This window comes from Stomoxys calcitrans, chromosome 2 (assembly GCF_963082655.1).
Source record: "Stomoxys calcitrans chromosome 2, idStoCalc2.1, whole genome shotgun sequence".
NCBI lineage: Eukaryota > Metazoa > Arthropoda > Insecta > Diptera > Muscidae > Stomoxys > Stomoxys calcitrans.
The window spans coordinates 225,439,570-225,458,999 of record NC_081553.1 but is presented as its reverse complement, the minus strand read 5'-3'; the positions used below and the strand labels follow the sequence as shown (position 1 = coordinate 225,458,999).

The 19,430-nt window shown below is 36.7% G+C and overlaps 1 protein-coding gene across 1 annotated transcript in view; it reads left to right on the top strand.

Moving 5' to 3' along the window:
- LOC106083160 (protein couch potato) overlaps positions 1–19,430 on the top strand; it is a gene marked incomplete at its 5' end in the record, with an annotated part of 330,205 nt that overhangs the window by 299,395 nt on the left and 11,380 nt on the right. The window contains 6 exon segments of the mRNA XM_013246021.2: positions 2,294–2,347; positions 2,570–2,632; positions 8,404–8,548; positions 13,503–13,702; positions 13,780–14,108; positions 19,164–19,201. Coding sequence (XP_013101475.2) covers positions 2,294–2,347; positions 2,570–2,632; positions 8,404–8,548; positions 13,503–13,702; positions 13,780–14,108; positions 19,164–19,201 — 829 coding nt within the window.

Sequence of the window (19,430 nt, the reverse complement as noted above, 5' to 3'; positions counted from 1 at the left end):
GTTAAATACGAATATTGTATTAAACATTGGGTCCAAATAAATAGGAGGCCGCCCAAAACCGCCCCAAAAAAAGCGTCCAAAATTAACAATGGACCGATCGAGACAATATGCGACTCAAATGAAAGGTATTTGGGAGTAGAGTATGAATATGATATTAAAAATTAGATCAAAGTACTTAGAGAGCCGTCTTAAGCCCAAAACCGCACCGATCGGGAAAATATGGAACTCAAATGAAACATTTTCGGGAATAGAACACGAATATGATGTCAATAATTGGATCCAAATACCTAGGGCATCACTCCAAAAGTACCGCCGAAAATAAAAAGAGTGCACCGATCTGGACAATATGGAACTCAAATAAAAGGTAGTCGGGAGTTGAGTATGAATTAAGAATTCCAAATATCTGGGAAGCCGTCCCATGCCAAGTACAATAGAAGAAAATTGGAGATCATAAATTAAAATCACAAGCGAATTAGTGTAGATCGTTTGGGATTTTAAATGAACCGAATCAGTCTATGTTTTTGCATAGCTGCCAAAACCGATTTCGAATCTTGACTTCTTGAGCCTCGATTTGGCTGAAATTTGGCACGTAGCGTTTTGTCATGATTTCCAAAAACAGGTCTCCCTTTCTGACTCAATTACTACAATTTTAGAGGATTGTCCGGACAGTGAAATTGTTGTTGCTGCCGATTTCAATCATCATTGAAAAAATTTGGTTTAACCGGACATGCAGAGATGCTGTCAGATCAAACAGGCAAGAACTTCGTGTGCCAAAGTACTTAGACAAGAAAAGTTTTTTTCACGAACAGCGTCTACGTGCTTCTCCGAGGGGGAGCAACAGCGTCCACGTGCTTCTCCGAGGGGAAGCAACAGCTTTTGGTAATTTTTCAAAAAGTAAGGGGTAATCCAACGGCAATCCCAACTCTTGTTAAAGATGACCAGTTATTCACTGACCCGGTTGATAAAGCTTATATACTGGCTAAGGGCCTCCTTTTAACAGAGAACGGCGTGCCGCAGTGCGACACCTCTATGGAGAGAAGTTTTACATGGCATAGTAGATCACAAATGTTGCCAGCATTAGGAGAAGGAAGCCACCACTGAAACTTTTTTTGATGGTCTCGCCAGGATTCGAACCCAGGCGTTCAGCGTCATAGGTGGACATGCTAACCTCTGCGCTACGGTGGCCTACGAGTGGCCTCTGTGAGGTACTATGTCGCCTCGAAAGAGGTATGGCTCTGCGGCACACCGTTCGGACTCGGCTATTAAAAGGAGGTCCCTTATCATTGGGCTTAAACTTGAATCGGACTGCACTCATTGATATGGGAGAAGTTTGTCCCTGTTCCTTAATGGAATGTTCATGGGCAAATTTGCATTTTTCAGAGATCGCTCTATTCCAGTGGTTGTAGATGTGTTCTCATCCGATGAGTATATATTGACCGCAGGTGTGAGAGCCGTTTTTATTTCCTCTTCCCTTTTCCTTATTTTCAGGAATACTTCGAATACAATCTCTTTATTTGCCAATGACAGTAGTCTGTGTCATTCCATAGGCCCAATCCTCAAGAAATTAGGAACGTGAGGCGCATTATGGATGAGACGCTCACCCATGATTTTTTGGCCATTTCCGAGTGGGCTAGAATGAACAGAGTAGACTTTAAGGCACAGAAGAAGCAGTGCTGTTTCTTGTCTCATAAGCGATTCACTGACCCAGTACTTAACCATATTACCACTTTTTAACCATATTAGGTGTGTTGGTAGATGCGTTTTCGTATTAATAGCGAAAACGCATCTATGATAGAATTACCACATTAAGCAAGCTCGACAACCCTGCCTATTAGCTGTACTTTTCCCAATGCATGTATTTTTGTGTAATGACAGACATTCTATCTGTGACAAATTTCACTTCTTCCGTACTACACATGATTTTGTTCTTCTGTTGGAAGTTGTATTGATGGCTTCGAACGCTAAGACAACGGCAATAGCTCTCGCTGCTGCTCCGTGTGCCCAGGTTCGAATCCTGACCGGTCTCTGCCAAATTTTTAATTTTTCAAGTTTTTTGCCTGTTAGGGCGAGATCTTAAAATTTTACATTTTTTTTGTTTGTTTCTCTTTCGAGACGAGAAAAAAAATATAAATTTTTTCATATTTTTTTAGAGTGAATTCTCTTGACGTATTTTCTTTAGAATAATTTTTTGAATTTTTTTCTTTAGAGAAAATTTTTTTATTTGAAATTTTAAAAAATTTTTTAGTAGAGAATTTTTCTAAATTTTTTTTTTTTCATTTCCTTTCATTTACAGGGTTATGAAGGATCTCTTTTGAAAGTCACCAGCAAAAATGGAAAAACAGCATCGGTAAGTTAATCCAAATCCTTGTTCTAGTCAAATATCTAAAACAGCACTTAAGCTACTTGACATTATTGTTGTTTTATTATTTTTTTTTTACTTATTACAACAAAAAAAGCTAAACGAAACAAAATTGTGTATTCCTTTTTTCTCCCCCTCACTTGAAAACACTACAAACTCACTTCAATGGTCCTTCCCAAATGCAAATGAACATGAACGCACTCACCACAGCCTGTTGGTTTTGTTACATTCCATACACGCGCAGGCGCAGAAGCCGCCAAACAAGATTTACAGGTAATAAGAAAATATAAAACAAATTGAAATACAATTGACCGAAAACGAACACACAACATATCAAAAAAAGAAATTGTAAACTATTTTGTATAACTTTAGTAATTGATTTGATACAGAGAAGAAAACAGAAATGAAGAAAAGTTCTTCGAAAAAAGAAAATTCTTACTCAAAGCAACCGCTTTACACCCAATATATAAAAAATTCAAAAAAAAAATGCACCACACATTTTGCAAAAACAAACTCAATTCAATATTTCTATAATCATATGGAGACTGCATATCTATAATAGCTAAATATACTCGTATATATATATGATGCATTAATTTTTATATAATGGATGTCTATTTGATTAAAGAACCGTATAACCTTTATCCCCCTATACACCACCGTAAACTGCTTGATTTTTATTAATGCGGGATTTTTGAATTTAGTTTAGCATTCTCAATACACCTACCCATACACCACCTGCTCATCCATTTATAATACAAACAGTAGCCATCAGTTCGTTTAACATACCATGACCATTCATTATTATTTCAATTTCTTCTATTTCTTCATTATGAACATTTAAAGGACTTTATATGCCTATGCCTTACACTGTCTCTATTTCTCTATCTATGTCTCTATCTATGTGTCTGTCTGTCTGTCTGTCTTTTGCTAGCTAGCTGTTTGGCTGTTTGAGTTAGCCAATGTATGACCACTACTAGTACAGTACACGCAATTTGTATAGCAGCACCATCTTGTCTTTGTATAGGAAAATTCACATAAAAATCCCATAGAACCATCAACCGAACAACCAACCATGGACCTATAGCAATATTGCAAAATTTATAGATCCCCCCCCAGACAAAAAACGATTCTTATTTTAAATCAACATTTTGCAAATACCCTTGCATTGAGTATTTTAGCCAGCCCCTAGAGGTCTGTGCGCTGTTAAGTTCACCCAAAACCTATTAATTATCCACTCTGAATGGTTGTGTCGTCTGCTCTATATAACTTTGATTAATTTTGCATTTTTATAATTTTACACAAAATTTCTTTAGATACCCTATTCTAATGTTCTAGAACATCGCCATTGCTTTCATGTTTTATTATTTATGTGCAAGACCTGCGATGTACTTTCGGTCGGTCGTCCGTTCGTGATTACCCCCTTTACATACACAAATATACACAGCGCTATCATCAGTTTCAGTTGTTTATTTTCAATTAATCTTTGAACTTTTTTCTCTCTTACAAACATTAATTTCTTCATAAATTCATGTTATTTTTAAGTTTATCCCCCCCTTCCCCATAAAGAAAAAGAAATTGATTAATTGTTTGCTCGCCATTTATTGCATAGATATGCCATGCAGATCTAGGACATTTGAGAATTATTATAATAGACACATGCCTTGAGCATACAATGAGTTTAGGGTTGACTAAAGACTAAAAAAAAAACAGGTAAAAAATTAAACTTAAAAATAAAAAAAAATAAAAAAAATTATAATACATAAGATACAAAAATATAATAAACAAGTAAGCGCTTGCTAAGTTCGGCCGGGCCGAATCTTATATACCCCCACCATGGATCGCATTTGTCCAGTTTTATGCGCGGTATCTCTTTTTAGGCAAACAAAGAATATTGAAGAAGAACTGTTATGCTATTAGAGCTATATCAAGTTATAGTCCGATTCGGATCATAAATGAATGCTGAACATTGTAGAAGTCTTTGTGTAATATTTCAGTTCATTCGGATAAGAATTGCGCCTTGTAGGGGCTCAAGAAGTAAAATCGGGAGATAGGTGTATATGAGAGCTGTATCAAGCTATTGATCGATTCAGACCATATTAGACACGTATGTTGGAGGTCATGAGAGAAGCCGTTGTACAAAAAAAATCTGCCAAATCGGATGAGAATTGCGCCCTCTAGAGGCTCAAGAAATCAAGACCCTAGATCGGTTTATATGTCAGTTAAATTAAAACATGGACCGATTTGGACCATACTTGGCGAAGTTGTTGGAAGTGATACCAAAACACTTGTGCAAAATTTCAATAAAATCGGACAAGAATTACGCCCTCTAGAGGCTCAAGAAGTCAAGATCCCAGATCGGTTTATATGGCAGCTATTTCAAAACATGAACCGATTTAGACCATACTTATCGTAGTTGTTGAAAGTGATACCAAAACACTACGTGCAAAATTTCAGCCAAATCGGACAAGAATTGCGCCCTCTAGAGGCTCAAGAAGTCAAGACCCAAGATCGGCTTATATGGCAGCTATATTAAAACATGGACCGATTTAGACCATACTTAGCGTAGTTGATGGAAGTGATACCGAAACACTACGTGCAAAATTTCAATAAAATCGGACAAGAATTGCGCCCTCTAGAGGCTCAAGAAGTCAAGACCCAAGATCGGCTAATATGACAGCTATATCAAAACATGGACCGATTTAAACCATACTTAGCGAAGTTGTTGAAAGTGTTACCGAAACACCACATGCAAAATTTCTGTCAAATCGGACGAGAATTGCGCCCTCTAGAGGCTCATACTTAGCACAGTTATTGAAAGTCATAATAAAACACCTCATGCAACATTTCAGCCAAATCGGACGAGAATTGCGCCCTCTAGAGGCTCAAGAAGTCAAGACCCAAGATCGGCTAATATGGCAGCTATATCAAAACATGGACCGATTTAAACCATACTTGGCGTAGTTGTTGAAAAACATTACTTGCAAAATTTCCGTTAAATCGGACGAGAATTGCGCCCTCTAGAGGCTCAAGAAACAAGATCCCAGATCGGTTTATATGGCAGCTATATCAAAACGTGGACCGATATAGCCCATTTACAATCCCAACCGACCCACGGCTAGGCGGCTTGCTATACTCCTTCGAAAGTTAGCGTGCTTTTGACAGACGGACGGATGGACATTGCTAGTTCGACATAAAATGTCATGACGATCAAGAATATATATACTTTATGGGGTCTTAGACGCATATTTCGAGGTGTTACAAACAGAATGACGAAATTAGTATACCCCCATCCTAGGGTGGAGGGTACATAAAAAAATTTTCAGCGGTGGTTTTCCCCTCCTAATGCTGGCAACATTTGTGAGGAACTATGCCATGTAAAACTTCTCTCCAAATAGGTGTCGAACTGCGGCACGCCATTCTGACTCGGCTATAAAAAGGAGGCCCGTTATTATTGAGCTTAAACTTGAATCGGACTGCACTCATTGATATGTGTGAAGTTTGCCCCTGTTCCTTAGTGGAATGTTGATGGGTACATGGCAAAGTACCTCACAAATGTTGCCAGCATTAGGAGGGGAAAACCACCGCTGAAAGTTTTTCCTGATGGTCTCGCCTGGATTCGAACCCAGGCGTTCAGCGTCATAGGCGGACATGCTAACCTCTGCGCTACGGTGGCATCCAACCATTTTGTGAACGGATTTCTTTCAATTTCTATAGCTTTCGTCTCTAGGACAAAAAATTTATTGTAACAGATTTGAAAACAATCGGATGAAAATTGCGATCCACACTTTGTACCCAAATTTACATGGGCAGACAGAGGGAAATATTCGATTTGAATCAAAACGTGATTTTGAGTCGATTGGTATACTTATCTATGGGTCTAGCTCTCCCTTTTCTGGGTCTTAGAAACACATGCACTAAGTTATAGGACCCTGTACCACAGTTGTTGTTGTTGCCACATTTTCGTGTGGAGGTGGCAATCCTCGTCAAGCTCCTGTAGGTGAGCAAGCTCGTTCCGATCGCCGCGGGAACAAGATGGCCATTAGTTATTTAAAGGCGCCGATAACTTGCCTTGTCATATTGAGCATCGTAGGCACTTAGTATTTGTGCAAGAGTCGGTGCCGCCCGGCCTCTCACTGGGACTCTACAGTCATTGCTAAATCGACTTAGAATAAAACGCATGCACGAGAGTTATCGTGTCACGCGAGAGACGGACGGACAGACAGGCCTGAATCGACTTAGAAGTAAAGGTATGCACATGATTCGGGAGTTGTCGTGTCACGCGTGCGTCACATGATTCGTGAAGAAGATCCAAATCCAATCACGTGATAGGGCGTGACCGTGATTGAATTAAAATTCTTCGTGCGTGAGTGTGGGTGAGTGAAATTTTGCTCACGAAACTAATTACGACTCACGAGATAATCACCACTCACGAGATACTTACGAGACGCTCACGTCTCATGAAACACTTGCGACTCACAAAAAAATCACGACTAACAAGTGAAAAAATAACGATAAAGTAAAAAAATAAAGAGCAAATATTTGCCCAAAAAGTAATTGCGGATTTTTTAAAAGAAAGTAAATGCATTTTTAATAAAACTTAGAATGAATTTTAATCAAATATACTTTTTTTACACTTTTTTTCTAAAGCAAGCTAAAAGTAACAGCTGATAACTGACAGAAGAAAGAATGCAATTACAGAGTCACAAGCTGTGAAAAAATTTGTTAACGCCGACTATATGAAAAATCCGCAATTACTTTTTGGGCAACCCAATAAGTGGTTAGGCAGCTCTGATAGATTTTATACATCAATATTCGTACGTTCATGTGCTTATTATTCGCTTCATGAAAAAATATTTATTTAACCTTGAATCGTGAGTCGTGGTTTTCTCGTAAGTGTCCAGTGAGTCGTGATTTTCTTGTAAGTCGTGAAAGCCTCGTGAGTCGTGATTCTCCTGGGAGTCGTGATTTTCTCAGGAGTCATGATTGTTTCTTGAGTCGTGCATGAATACAATTTTTGTCTCGTGTGCATGCGTAAACATAAGTCGACATAAACAAGTCGTGCGTGAGCAATATTTTGTGGTCGTGGGCGTGCGTGAGCATGAGTGAAAAATCACTCTCGTGCACATCTCTACTTAAAATGTCAACACGATTGAGAATATATATGGTTTTTTGGGTCCCATATCAATATTTCGATGTGTTACAAATGGAGTGACGAAATAAATATACCCCCATCCTACGGTGGAGGGTATAAAAACAGACAAAATTTGAAGTTTGAAATGAAAAAAAAATATAATAATAATAATATAGTTTTTAAATATAAAAAATAAATAAATAAATGAAATGTCAACCAAAATAAATTAAAAGAACCCAAATGGTATAAAAGGAATAACAAAATAGTATGAAAAATAAAAAAAAAACATAAAATAACATAAACACATTTTAAATTGGTAAGACAACTCCAAAAATTATTAGGAATTAAAATATTTTTGTTGGCCCCACATTTTAAGTCTTTCTCCCCTTTTAATAATTTCATAGAGTTATGACATCAGCTATTCAAAATCAAGAATTAGCACAGTTTTGTTCCTTTATACCTAGCATCTGCATTATTTAAAGCCCCAAAAGAGCACCAAACCCTTCTCCTCCCCCCCCAAACTGAATGAGACCTCAGTTAGTATGCCAAAAAAAAAAAAAACGAAAGAAAAATACTAATCATACAACCAAAGAACCAAACACACACCATAGCATTAAATAAATGAATATTATTTTTGGCGAATTGTTAAGACATTGAAATAAAACGAAATACCAAAATCTTTTGAAAGTCCGAAATTTTTTTTTAACAAATATTTTTCAATTTTTGCAAAACAAATTAAATAAAAGAGAAGAATCCAAAACATTCGAAGAAATACAAAATAACTTACAATTAAAATTATCTATATATACAAAAATAACACTTTTCCTCAAAAAAAAAAAAAAAAAAAAAATCACAAAAACCCCGAAATTATGAAAACCAAATACCAACCGCTGTATTATTAAATTTACAGCAGGGTGTACGCTTCGATCCCGATATGCCCCAAACAATACGCTTGGAATTCGCCAAGAGTAACACGAAAGTGAGCAAACCCAAACCACAGCCCAATACAGCGACAACAGCCTCACATCCTGCATTGATGCACCCACTCACTGGACGTAAGTAAAATTTAAGTAAAAAAAAAACCAAAAAAACAAAAACAAATTTTCCAAAAGCAATGTTTTCTGTTTATTAATTTCTAATTTTTGGTTTTTTTTTAACACAGTTGTATTTGTTTTTTTTTTTTTATTTGTTCATTAATTTTGCTTTCTGTTATTTTGTGTAGTTTTGTTGGAAGTTTTTATTTGGTTTACTTCTTTTTGGTTTTTTTGTTTTTGTTGAGTTTTTTGTTTTTGTAAAAATATAAATACTACAAAAATGGTTTTAGTTTTATATACGAAAAATTTAATTGGAACAAAAAAAACGCACTTTAGCTCAGTTTCCTTTGTTGTTTTTTGTGTTTTGAGATATTATTTTTGTAATTATTAAAAGAAAAAAACTCTTCTAATGCCAGAAATGTTTGAAAAAAAAGTTATTAACAAAACAAAAAAATAGATAAACTAAATAAATAATCAACAATTCAAGCTTTCCAATAAAGCACTTTCAATTCAATCTTATTTATCAATATTCATTTAGAAAGAAATCTATACAACATCAAAAAAAACAAGCTCTTAAAAAATCCAATGCTCCTTTTTTCTATGTACTAATAAAACAATAGCAACAACAACAACAAAAACCAACATCAAAATCCAAGCATTGATTAATGTCAGCACTTGAAACTGAAAATGATTATATATTCTCTATATATATATATACAATTACTTCTCTCACTTTTCACCCACGACAATTTCCCTCTAAAATCCCTTTCAAAGTAAAGAAGAAATAAAAAAAAAACACTCAATCGACACAAGTGCCAAAACCCTCTCACATTTACACATACACAGAGAATCTCAAACACCCCAAGTACTCACTCACACCTACTCACATGTACGAACAAACACTTGTGTACACTTGGTACAATCCACAATTACACATACACACACTGCCATCTACACAAGTAATTGAGACAGAACAAGTCGTATAATATGTACGCTCTTTTGCTCTCTCAGACCCCTTAGCTGGGGAAAGTTTTGAAGAGCATAAAACAAAAGACTTAAGCAACGAACTTGAGTCAGTAAACACAGAACCTAAGCAAAGGCAATATGGGCGATATTTGATGATTTCTTTTGCCCCACAATTATAAGGGCATGAGGTAACAAAGAGTTATTGGTTCAATTGATAAAAACAAAAAATGTATTTTTATATCGTGTTTTATTTTTTACAGCCTTACATAAATTTGATTTAATTTTTTAACAAAAACTTGGTATAAACAATTTAAGACCAACTACATATTTACTACAAAAATTAATCTTATTTTTGTGAAAATAAAATTTCAAAAAAAAAATATTTAGGTTTTTTTGATGAAATTAAAATTTTGAAAATATTCTCCGAAAGTGAGCAAATTTTTTTCTCTTGTCTTTCGAGTTGAGTTTAATGATCAATTATGTTCTTGCAAGGGAAAATGAAAGCCTGTAAAGAGGGTGCGGATATTAATCAGCCCCATGCCACTATGGCCATACATCTAAGCCAGTAATCAGGTTATTATGCGCTTTAAACAATAAAAATAACCTTGAAACAGGAAATTTAAGATAGGAATTCCGTGCTACTTACAAAATCCCTAATTGTTTTCCATACCAGGCCCCTAAATTGGTTCATGTCTGGTATTGTGTACTCACCTAAGAGCTGATGTCTGTGAGCCGCGAAAGCCGGGCAATAATTTTTTTTTCCCCCACATGTCCTACACATGCTATCACTTGCCGCACCGATGTTGCATAAGTGAGCTCGTTGTCCTATGTGTCTCGTTATAATACCGACCTCCTTCTTACTTCTTTGCAGTAATAGCCTCGTTTTCCCATGGTGCGGATCTCTCCATAGGATTTTCGTCGTTCTACAGACCTTTTCGCTGTTCCACTGTGTTACATGAGCGTACTTCGCCCACGCTCTAAACTGGGACTGCGTCGCCCCGAAAGGCTTCGGGTTAACCTAGATTATTGATGGCAGTCTTCTGGCCTTCACTGCCAAATCGGCTGCTCTTTCATTTCCTCATTATACACCACTGTGGCACGGCACTTGTGCCATCCTCAGAGAAGGCGTTGATCACCTTCTTAAACTCCAAGGCTGTTTGTGACCTGTTACCTGTTATTGGCATGCTGGCCAGTTTACTCGCCTCACGTATTAAGTGATCGAGCAGATCTCCACCTGCAGGACCGTATTATGGTCAAGCAGTTGAAAACAGATCTCATTCCCTGGTTTCTCAGTGTAGACCCCAGGCCCACTCTTACCTCTAGCTTTGATCCATCTGTTAAGCATGCCAGATGCCAGATGCCATACCAGAGTTCCTTCAATCCATGACTGTACCGCTGGCAGCAGTGGCTCGCCCTTGACGTCAAATTTCGTTTCAGATATTCAATTCCTTTCAGGTTTCCTATCGTTGCTTCGATTATACCGCGATGGTATGACCTGCCCTTATTCTACCTTCGGGATCGGGCCGGGATTCGAGCCTGGACACACTTAGCTGCAGCGAAAACCATTGTCTGGCATTCGAAGCCATCAAAGCAACTTCCATTAGATGCACAAATATTAAAAGTCTACCACTAAAAAGAAAAATACATGCGGTGGAAGAGAACAGCTAGTGTGAAAGTTATCAAAACTTGTGCTAGAGTTGTGCTAACATCGTAGACACGTTTTTGCGGTATATTCGATATAAGTACAACCTATCGATTATATGATCCTTGAAGCCTTCACACCTATTATGGTTGAAAAGCCTTCTAACCAAAGACGAAACATAGGACACAGTGGTTGGTGTGTTGTGATCTTTGGCTTTCCTTTTTCACTACAAAAAAAACAAAAAAAAAAAACACAATTAAAAACGTATTAAGTTTGGCCGGACCGAACTTTGGATACCCACCGCCTTGAGTATATATGCAAACCAACTTTCGTCATAATCCGATGAAAAATGCATAATTTATGCCCCCCTAGCAGCTATAGCGAGATATGATCCGTTTTGGAACAAATCCGACACGGCTATTGAGTGGTCTAATAAGTACAAGTCATTGGTCAATTTTGTAGAACCAAATATTGGTCTTTTTGGTAGCCATATCCAAATATAGACCGATCTGAACCATATACGACACGGACGTCAAAAGCCTAACAAAAGTCACTGTGTCAAATTTCAGCAAAATCGGATTTTAAATGTGCCTTTTATGGGGCCATGACTTTAAATCGAGAGATCGGTTTATATGGCAGCTATATCAAAATCTGAACCGATCTGAGCCAAATTGAAGAGGGCTGACGAAGGGCCTAACACAACTCACTGTCCCAAATGTCGGCAAAATCGGACAATTAATGTGTCTTTAATTGGCCCAATACCTTAAATCGCGAGATCTGTCTATATAGCAGCTATATCCAAATCTGGACCAATCTAGGCCAAATTGCAGAATGTTGTCGAAAAATGCAACACAACTCACTTTTTCAAATTTCGGCGAAATTGGGCCTTTTATGGGCCCAAAACCTTTAATCGAGAGATCGGTCTGAATGGCAGCTATATACAAATCTGGACCGATCTGGGCCAAATTGAAGAAGGTGGTCGACTGGCCTAACACAACTCACTGTCCCAAATTTCAGCAAAATCGGATAATAAATGTGGTTTTAATGGGCCTAAGACCCTAAATTGGCGGATCGTTCTATATGGGGGCTATATCTAGATATAGTCCGATATAGCCCATCTTCGAACTTAACCTTCTTATGGACAAAAAAAGAAACTGTGCAAAGTTTCAGCTCATTATCTGTATTTTTAAAGACGGCAGCGTAATTTCAACAGATAGACGGACAGAGGGACGGACATGGCTAGATCTTCTTAGATCTTTACGCTGATCAAGAATATATATACTTTATAGGATCGGAAATGAATATTTCGATATGTTGCAAACAGAATGACAAAATGAATATGCCCCCATCCTACGGTGGAGGGTATAAAAAAACAAGTAAAAACGTATTAAGTTCGGTCATGCCCGAACTTTTGATACGCACCACCATGGATATATTCATCATCTTATTTTATAACTACTCCACTACCATATCCATAGTTATGTCCAAATATAAGCTGATCTGGATCATATTTGATTCAGGTACCGAGAACTCTTATACAAGTCACAGTTTCAGTGAAATCGGGCAACATATCCGCTTTTGATGGCATAAAGACCTTAAATTGGAAGATCAGTCTATATGGCAGCTTTATTACTATATATAGTCTAATCTGGACCTTATGCTGACGGGAGGCTTAATACAAGTCACTGTGTTAAATTACAGCGAAATGAGGTAAAGAAAGCAGCTTTTATGGGCTTAAGACCCTTAATCGGCAGATCGGTCTATATGGCACCTATATCGAATAAAAACCGATCTGAACCATATTCTAGTCGGAAATCGGGAGGGTTTAATCAATGTTCAAATATCTTTTTCATAAAAAAAGGAAAAATGTTGCAAAATCTTTTAAAAAACCGAAATATTAGCGATTTCTTCTATACGTCTCAAATATTGAATGACAAAATGTTCACTGCTGAAAAAAAACATTGAAATCTATGTTGGCCTTGAATCATATCTGACTTCTTTGTTACCTTTACTCCCTCCAAAATATTGTAAATAATTGTCTCTAAAAATTGGCCTAAAATCCCTTTAAAAGAAATGCCCTAAGCCAATGCCCTTTAAAACAAAAAACGCCTTGAATTTGTCTATAACCCCAGTCCAAAATTTAACAACAAAACCCCATAAAGCAATAGGAAAACTATTTAAAAAAAAAAACATATTCCCCTCTCAACAAAAACCAAAACCAAAAACAAAAAAAAAAATAAAATAATTTAAAATTTATTTTTTTTACTATTGATAATTTATCGCAAATATTTGTTTTTCCCCTTCTTCTCGTTTTCGATTGTTTTTTAACAAAAGACAATTATTTTCTCTCTCATAACCAAACTGTAGATTTGGGCGGTCCCTTCTTTCCGGGCGGACCCGAGTTATGGCATCATCCGTTAGCCTATTCAGCGGCAGCCGCTGAACTACCGGGAGCTGCGGCCCTGCAGCATGCCACACTGGTACATCCGGCACTGCATCCTCAAGTGCCAGTACGCTCTTATCTTTGACTAAATACAGATAAAGTTATGGAACAGCCTATGCATCAAGTGAGTATAAATTCAATAAATAACAATTTTTTTTTTTGATTTTTTTTCTACATTTTTTCCTTTTGTTTTTATTTTAGACCCAAATGACAATGCCGCAACATCATCAAACAACCCAAGCTATACATCCTTCTATGCATATGTCTGCTGCAGCAGCAGCTGCTGCCGCCGGTCTAGCACCAGGCAGTGCTGCCACCGGTCCCGGAGGTGGCGCCCCACCGTCCGGTGGCCCACACGCACATCATCCTTTTTTATCAAGTCCCGCTCTAGCGAGCCCAGTTGGTTCTACAAATAATGCAACGCATCCGAATAATCCACCTTTGGCTGCCAATGCACCATGTTCGACATTGTTTGTAGCCAATCTGGGCCAGTTTGTGTCCGAGCATGAACTGAAAGAAGTTTTCTCTAGGTAAGTTTTCCTTTTAACAAAACATTAAAACTTTTGACTAACCTTTAAGATTGAAATCACTTAATTATGAACATTTTATTGAGCCAAAGAAAAACGAAAAATAAGGAAAATATTTTACACTTTGAAACACAATGTTACACCATGAAAAACCTGCACCATTGTTGTTGAGCGACATATTGAGAAGATTCAAAAAAAAAAAAAACACAACAAAAGTATTTTCTTTTTATTTAAATCATTGTACAAAACAAACCCATAAACACTTAGTAGATAGAAACATTTTGACAGTATTTTAATTTAAACACGAAAAAAAAGCATTAAGTTTGGCCAAGCCGAACTTTGAATACCCGCCACCTGGGATATTGCAAATTTTTGCAATTTTTGCCCCTGAACATTCCACTAAGAAACAGGGCCAAACTTCTCACACATCAATGAGTGCAGTCCGATTTTATGGGCTTCAGACCCCAAATCGGCAGATCGGTCTATATGGCAGTTATATCTAAATATGGTCCGATCTTAACCAAATTTGCGTCAGATATCGGGAGACTTAAAACAACTCAATGTCAAAATTGCAAATTTTGCCCATGAACATTCCACTAGGGAACAAGAGCAAAATTCTCACATATCAATGAGTGCAGTCCGATTCAAGTTTTAAGCTCAATGATAAGGGGCCTCCTTTTTATAGACGAGTCCGAACGTTGTTCCGCAGTCCGACACCTCTTTGGAGAGAAGTTTTACATGGCATAGTACCTCACAAATGTTGCAGCATTAGGAGAGAAAAACCACCGCTGAAAATTTTTTCTGATGGTCCCGCCAGAATTCGAATACAGGCGTTCAGCGTCATAGACGTACATGCTAACCTCTGCGCTACGGTGGCCTCCGCCACCTTGGATAAATACGGTGGCCTCCGCCACCTTGGATAATTAATCGGGAAAAAATTCACTTTTATTGGGCCCATATGTCCAATACGGGAGATTGTTTATATGGGAGCTGTCTCCAAATATGGACCGCTACTCAGCACGGATATTGAAGGACCTAATACAGCTCACAGTACCAAAATTCTGAGAAATCGGATAATAAAATTACCTTTAATGGAGCCAAAACCTTAAATTGAGAATTCGTATCCATATATAGCCCGATCTTAACCATTCTCAATTCGAAAGTCAAGGGGCTAACACAACTCATTGTGCCAAATTTTTAGCGTAATCGAGTAATAAAAGGGCCTATTATGGGCCCAAGAACTTAAATCGGGTGGTCGGTATATATGACAGCTACATTCAAACAAAGACGGATCTAGGCCATATTTAACATGGACGTTGAAAAGCCTAACACAGCTTACTATGTCAAATTTCAGAGAACTCAGTTAACAAATGCGTCTTTTAAGGGTCCAAGCACTCTAATCGTGAGATCGGTAAATATGGCAGCTATATCCAAATTTGCAAATTCAAATTTGCCCATGAACATTACATTATGGAACAGGGGCAATCTTCTCACATATAAATAAGTGCTGTCCGATTCAAGTTTAAGCTCAATGATAAGGTGCCCCATTTTTATTGCCGAGCCCAAACGGTGTGCTGCAGACCGATACCTCTATTGGGACAAGTTTTTACATGGCAAATTACCCCACAAATGTCGCCAGCATTAGGAGGGGATAACCGCCGCTACAAATTTGTTTCTGATGTTCTCGACAGGATTCCAACCCAGGCGTTCAGCCTCAAAGGCGGACATCCTAATCTCTGCTTTACGTCGGCCTCCAAATTTAAGCCGATCTAAACCATATTCGCTACGAAAGCCAAAGGGACTAATATAGCTAATTGTGCCAAATTTCAGCGAAATCGGTATGACAAAATGAAAATGTCCCCATCCTTAGTTGGTGGGTATAAAAGGGCAAATGACAATTAAGTGAAGGTATTATATATTGTAGAAATAATATGATTTATAAGTTGCACATGGTATAATGTGCAATAATGCCACTGAAACCAATTCGCGATCGTGATGGAGTTCTACACTCATAGAAAAATGTCTGCTGAAAGTAGCAGATACTGTCTGCTGGCTGTTAGTACTTAATTTTGCTGCTATTACAACAGCAGATCTGCTATTATGGCAACAAGTTTGCAAATTCAGACCAGCAGGCTGCCTGCTAAATAGTCTGTTGTTTGATGAAAATGTCTGCTGTTCAATTTTAGAAGGAGTTAAAATAAAATAAAATAAAATAAAATAAAATAAAATAAAATAAAATAAAATAAAATAAAATAAAATAAAATAAAATAAAAAAATAAAATAAAATAAAAAAATAAAATAAAATAAATAAAATGAAATGAAAAGAAAAGAAACATTATAAACTAAAAAAAAATAAAATAAAATAAAATAAAATAAAATATAAATAAAACAAAATAAAAAAAATAAAACAAAATAAAACAAAATAAAATAAGAAAAATTAAATGATTGGATTACCAGTGCAGGGGTCGTGGGTTCGATTCCCGCCAGAATCCTTGGTCTGTCTGCTGTGGTATCACAATGGAACTTAAACAAAATTGTCTAAGTGTGGACTGCCACTCTTACCTAACCTAACCTATTATACCCTACAACACTACTGTGGTACAGGGTATTATAACTTAGTGCATTTGTTTATTACGCCCAGAAGGAAGAGAGATAGACCAATTGATAAGTATGCGGATCGATTCGATTCGATTTAGCTATTTCCGTCCATATGTCCTATAGGTCGCAGGTTTCATCCGATCGTCTTCAAATTTGATACAGACAAAGCCTATAGAGATTGGAAAAAATCGGTTCAGATTTACATATAGCTGTTATATAAAGCCCGATTTTCACTCCAACAGTCACTGCAAGCACATTTATTTACAATCTTCCCAAAACTTTATACAACGCTTTCCTCGACAACTTTTTCAATATCTGTTAAGCTTGCTTGAAATCGGTTCAGATTTAGACATAGCTCCCATATATAGGTTCGTCCGATTCGCAGTATTTTTGCGATAAAATGGTCATTTGTTAACCGATTCTCTTAAGAGTTGGCAGGAAGGATTTTCTTACGACTCTCGACATTACTGGTGAATTTCATAGAAATCGGTTCAGATTTAGATATAGCTCCCATATATATATATTCGTCCGATTTGCAGTAATTTTGCAATAAAATGGTCATTTGTTAACCGATTCTCTGGAAATTTGGCAGAAAGGTTTTTTGTATGACTCTCGACATTACTGGTGAATTTCATGGAAATCGGTTCAGATTTATATATAGCTGCCATATATGTATTTCATCCGATTTGCACTGCTAGAGTCACTGCAAGCGCATTTATGGACCAATCTTCCCAACACTTTGTACAACGCCTTCCTCGACGACTTTTACAATATCTGTAAAGTTTGCTCCAAATCCGTTCAGATTTAGATATAGCTCCCATATATATGTTCGTCCGATTTGCAGTAATTTTGCAATAAAATGGTCATTTGTTAACTGATTCTCTCAAAATTTGGCAGGAAGGACTTTTTTATGACTCTCGACATTACTGGTGAATTTAATGGAAATCGGTTCAGATTTAGATATAGCTCCCATATATATATATATATTCGTCCGATTTGCAGTAATTTTGCAATAAAATGGTCATTTGTTAACCGATTCTCTGGAAATTTGGCAGAAAGGTTTTTTGTATGACTCTCGACATTACTGGTGAATTTCATGGAAATCGGTTCAGATTTATATATAGCTGCCATATATGTATTTCATCCGATTTGCACTGCTAGAGTCACTGCAAGCGCATTTATGGACCAATCTTCCCAACACTTTGTACAACGCCTTCCTGGACGACTTTTACAATATCTGTAAAGTTTGCTCGAAATCCGTTCAGATTTAGATGTAGCTCCCATATATATGTTCGTCCGATTTGCAGTAATTTTGCAATAAAATGGTCATTTGTTAACTGATTCTTTCAAAATTTGGCAGAAAGGACTTTTTTATGACTCTCGACATTACTGGTGAATTTAATGGAAATCGGTTCAGATTTAGATATAGCTCCCATATATATGTTCGTCAGATTTGGACTAATATTGCAATAAAGTGCTCATTTGTTAACCGATTCTCTCAAAATTTGGCAGGAGGGATCTCCTTCTGTCTTTTAATATTCCTGGTGAATTTTATAGAAATCGGTTCAGATTTCTATATAGCTGCCATATATGTATTTTGCCCGATTTTCACTTCTAGAGTCACTGCAAGCGTATTTATCCAGCAATCGTGACAAAATTGTGCACAACTCTTTCCTCGACGCCTATTGCAATATCTAAGAAGTTTGGTCAAAACTGGTTCAGATTTAGATATAGCTCCCATATATATATTCGCCAGATTTTGGCTAATTTGCAATAATGTTGTCATTTGTCAACCGTATTTATTAGAGTTTCGACATATTTGCTCGAAATTTGATGCGGATTGTTTAATAACCCATCAGAATTAGATATAGCGCCAACCATGTGCCTATAGTGCAGTTGTAGGGTATTATAAAGTCGGCACCGCCCGACTTTTCCCTCTCCTTACTGGTTTAGATTACAAAAATTTTGTATGGATTCATTCCAAAGTTTAAGGTATTTAATTTAATATCAGCAGAAAGTGTTTGCTGCCATCAGCAGACTAATTTCTTGAGTGTGGTTCCTGTTTATTAAAATTAAAATATATTTTCTTTTAACTGTCCATGTTTGCCCAAAATCGTACAAAAAAAAAAAAAACTTTCGCATTGTTACTGAGTTTGTTTTACATTCTTTTGATTATTTTTAACCACAATCGCACAACATACACCAAAGAACCCTAAACAAACCCCATACAATTACATTTAATTATTTTTTTTATATTGTTTTTGTTTATAACAAATCAATTATATATATATAAAAAAAATCATAACAATAATACCACATGTATTAATTACATATTATCACCCATTAAAATCAATAACTTTTTCATTTATTTATTTTACTCATATATATATATATAAATATGAATATATATAAAACAATAACAAACAAAAAAAAAACCAAAAAAAAAAAAATATTGCACAGTATGCCTGGCTTTTGTCGCCTACGAATGCACACAAAAGGTACGCACAATATCACTTCTTCTACTACTACTACTACCACCACCACTACCACTTCTACTACTTCTATCACCAATACAAATTGTAATAATACAACAACCAACAATAACAACAGCAATAATAGCCAACAACATATGAATAATAACAACAACAACAACAATGGCAACTCAGCATCAACAAGTTGTAGCACAAATTCGTACAGCAATGCAGCCGCTTTTAATGGACAGCCACA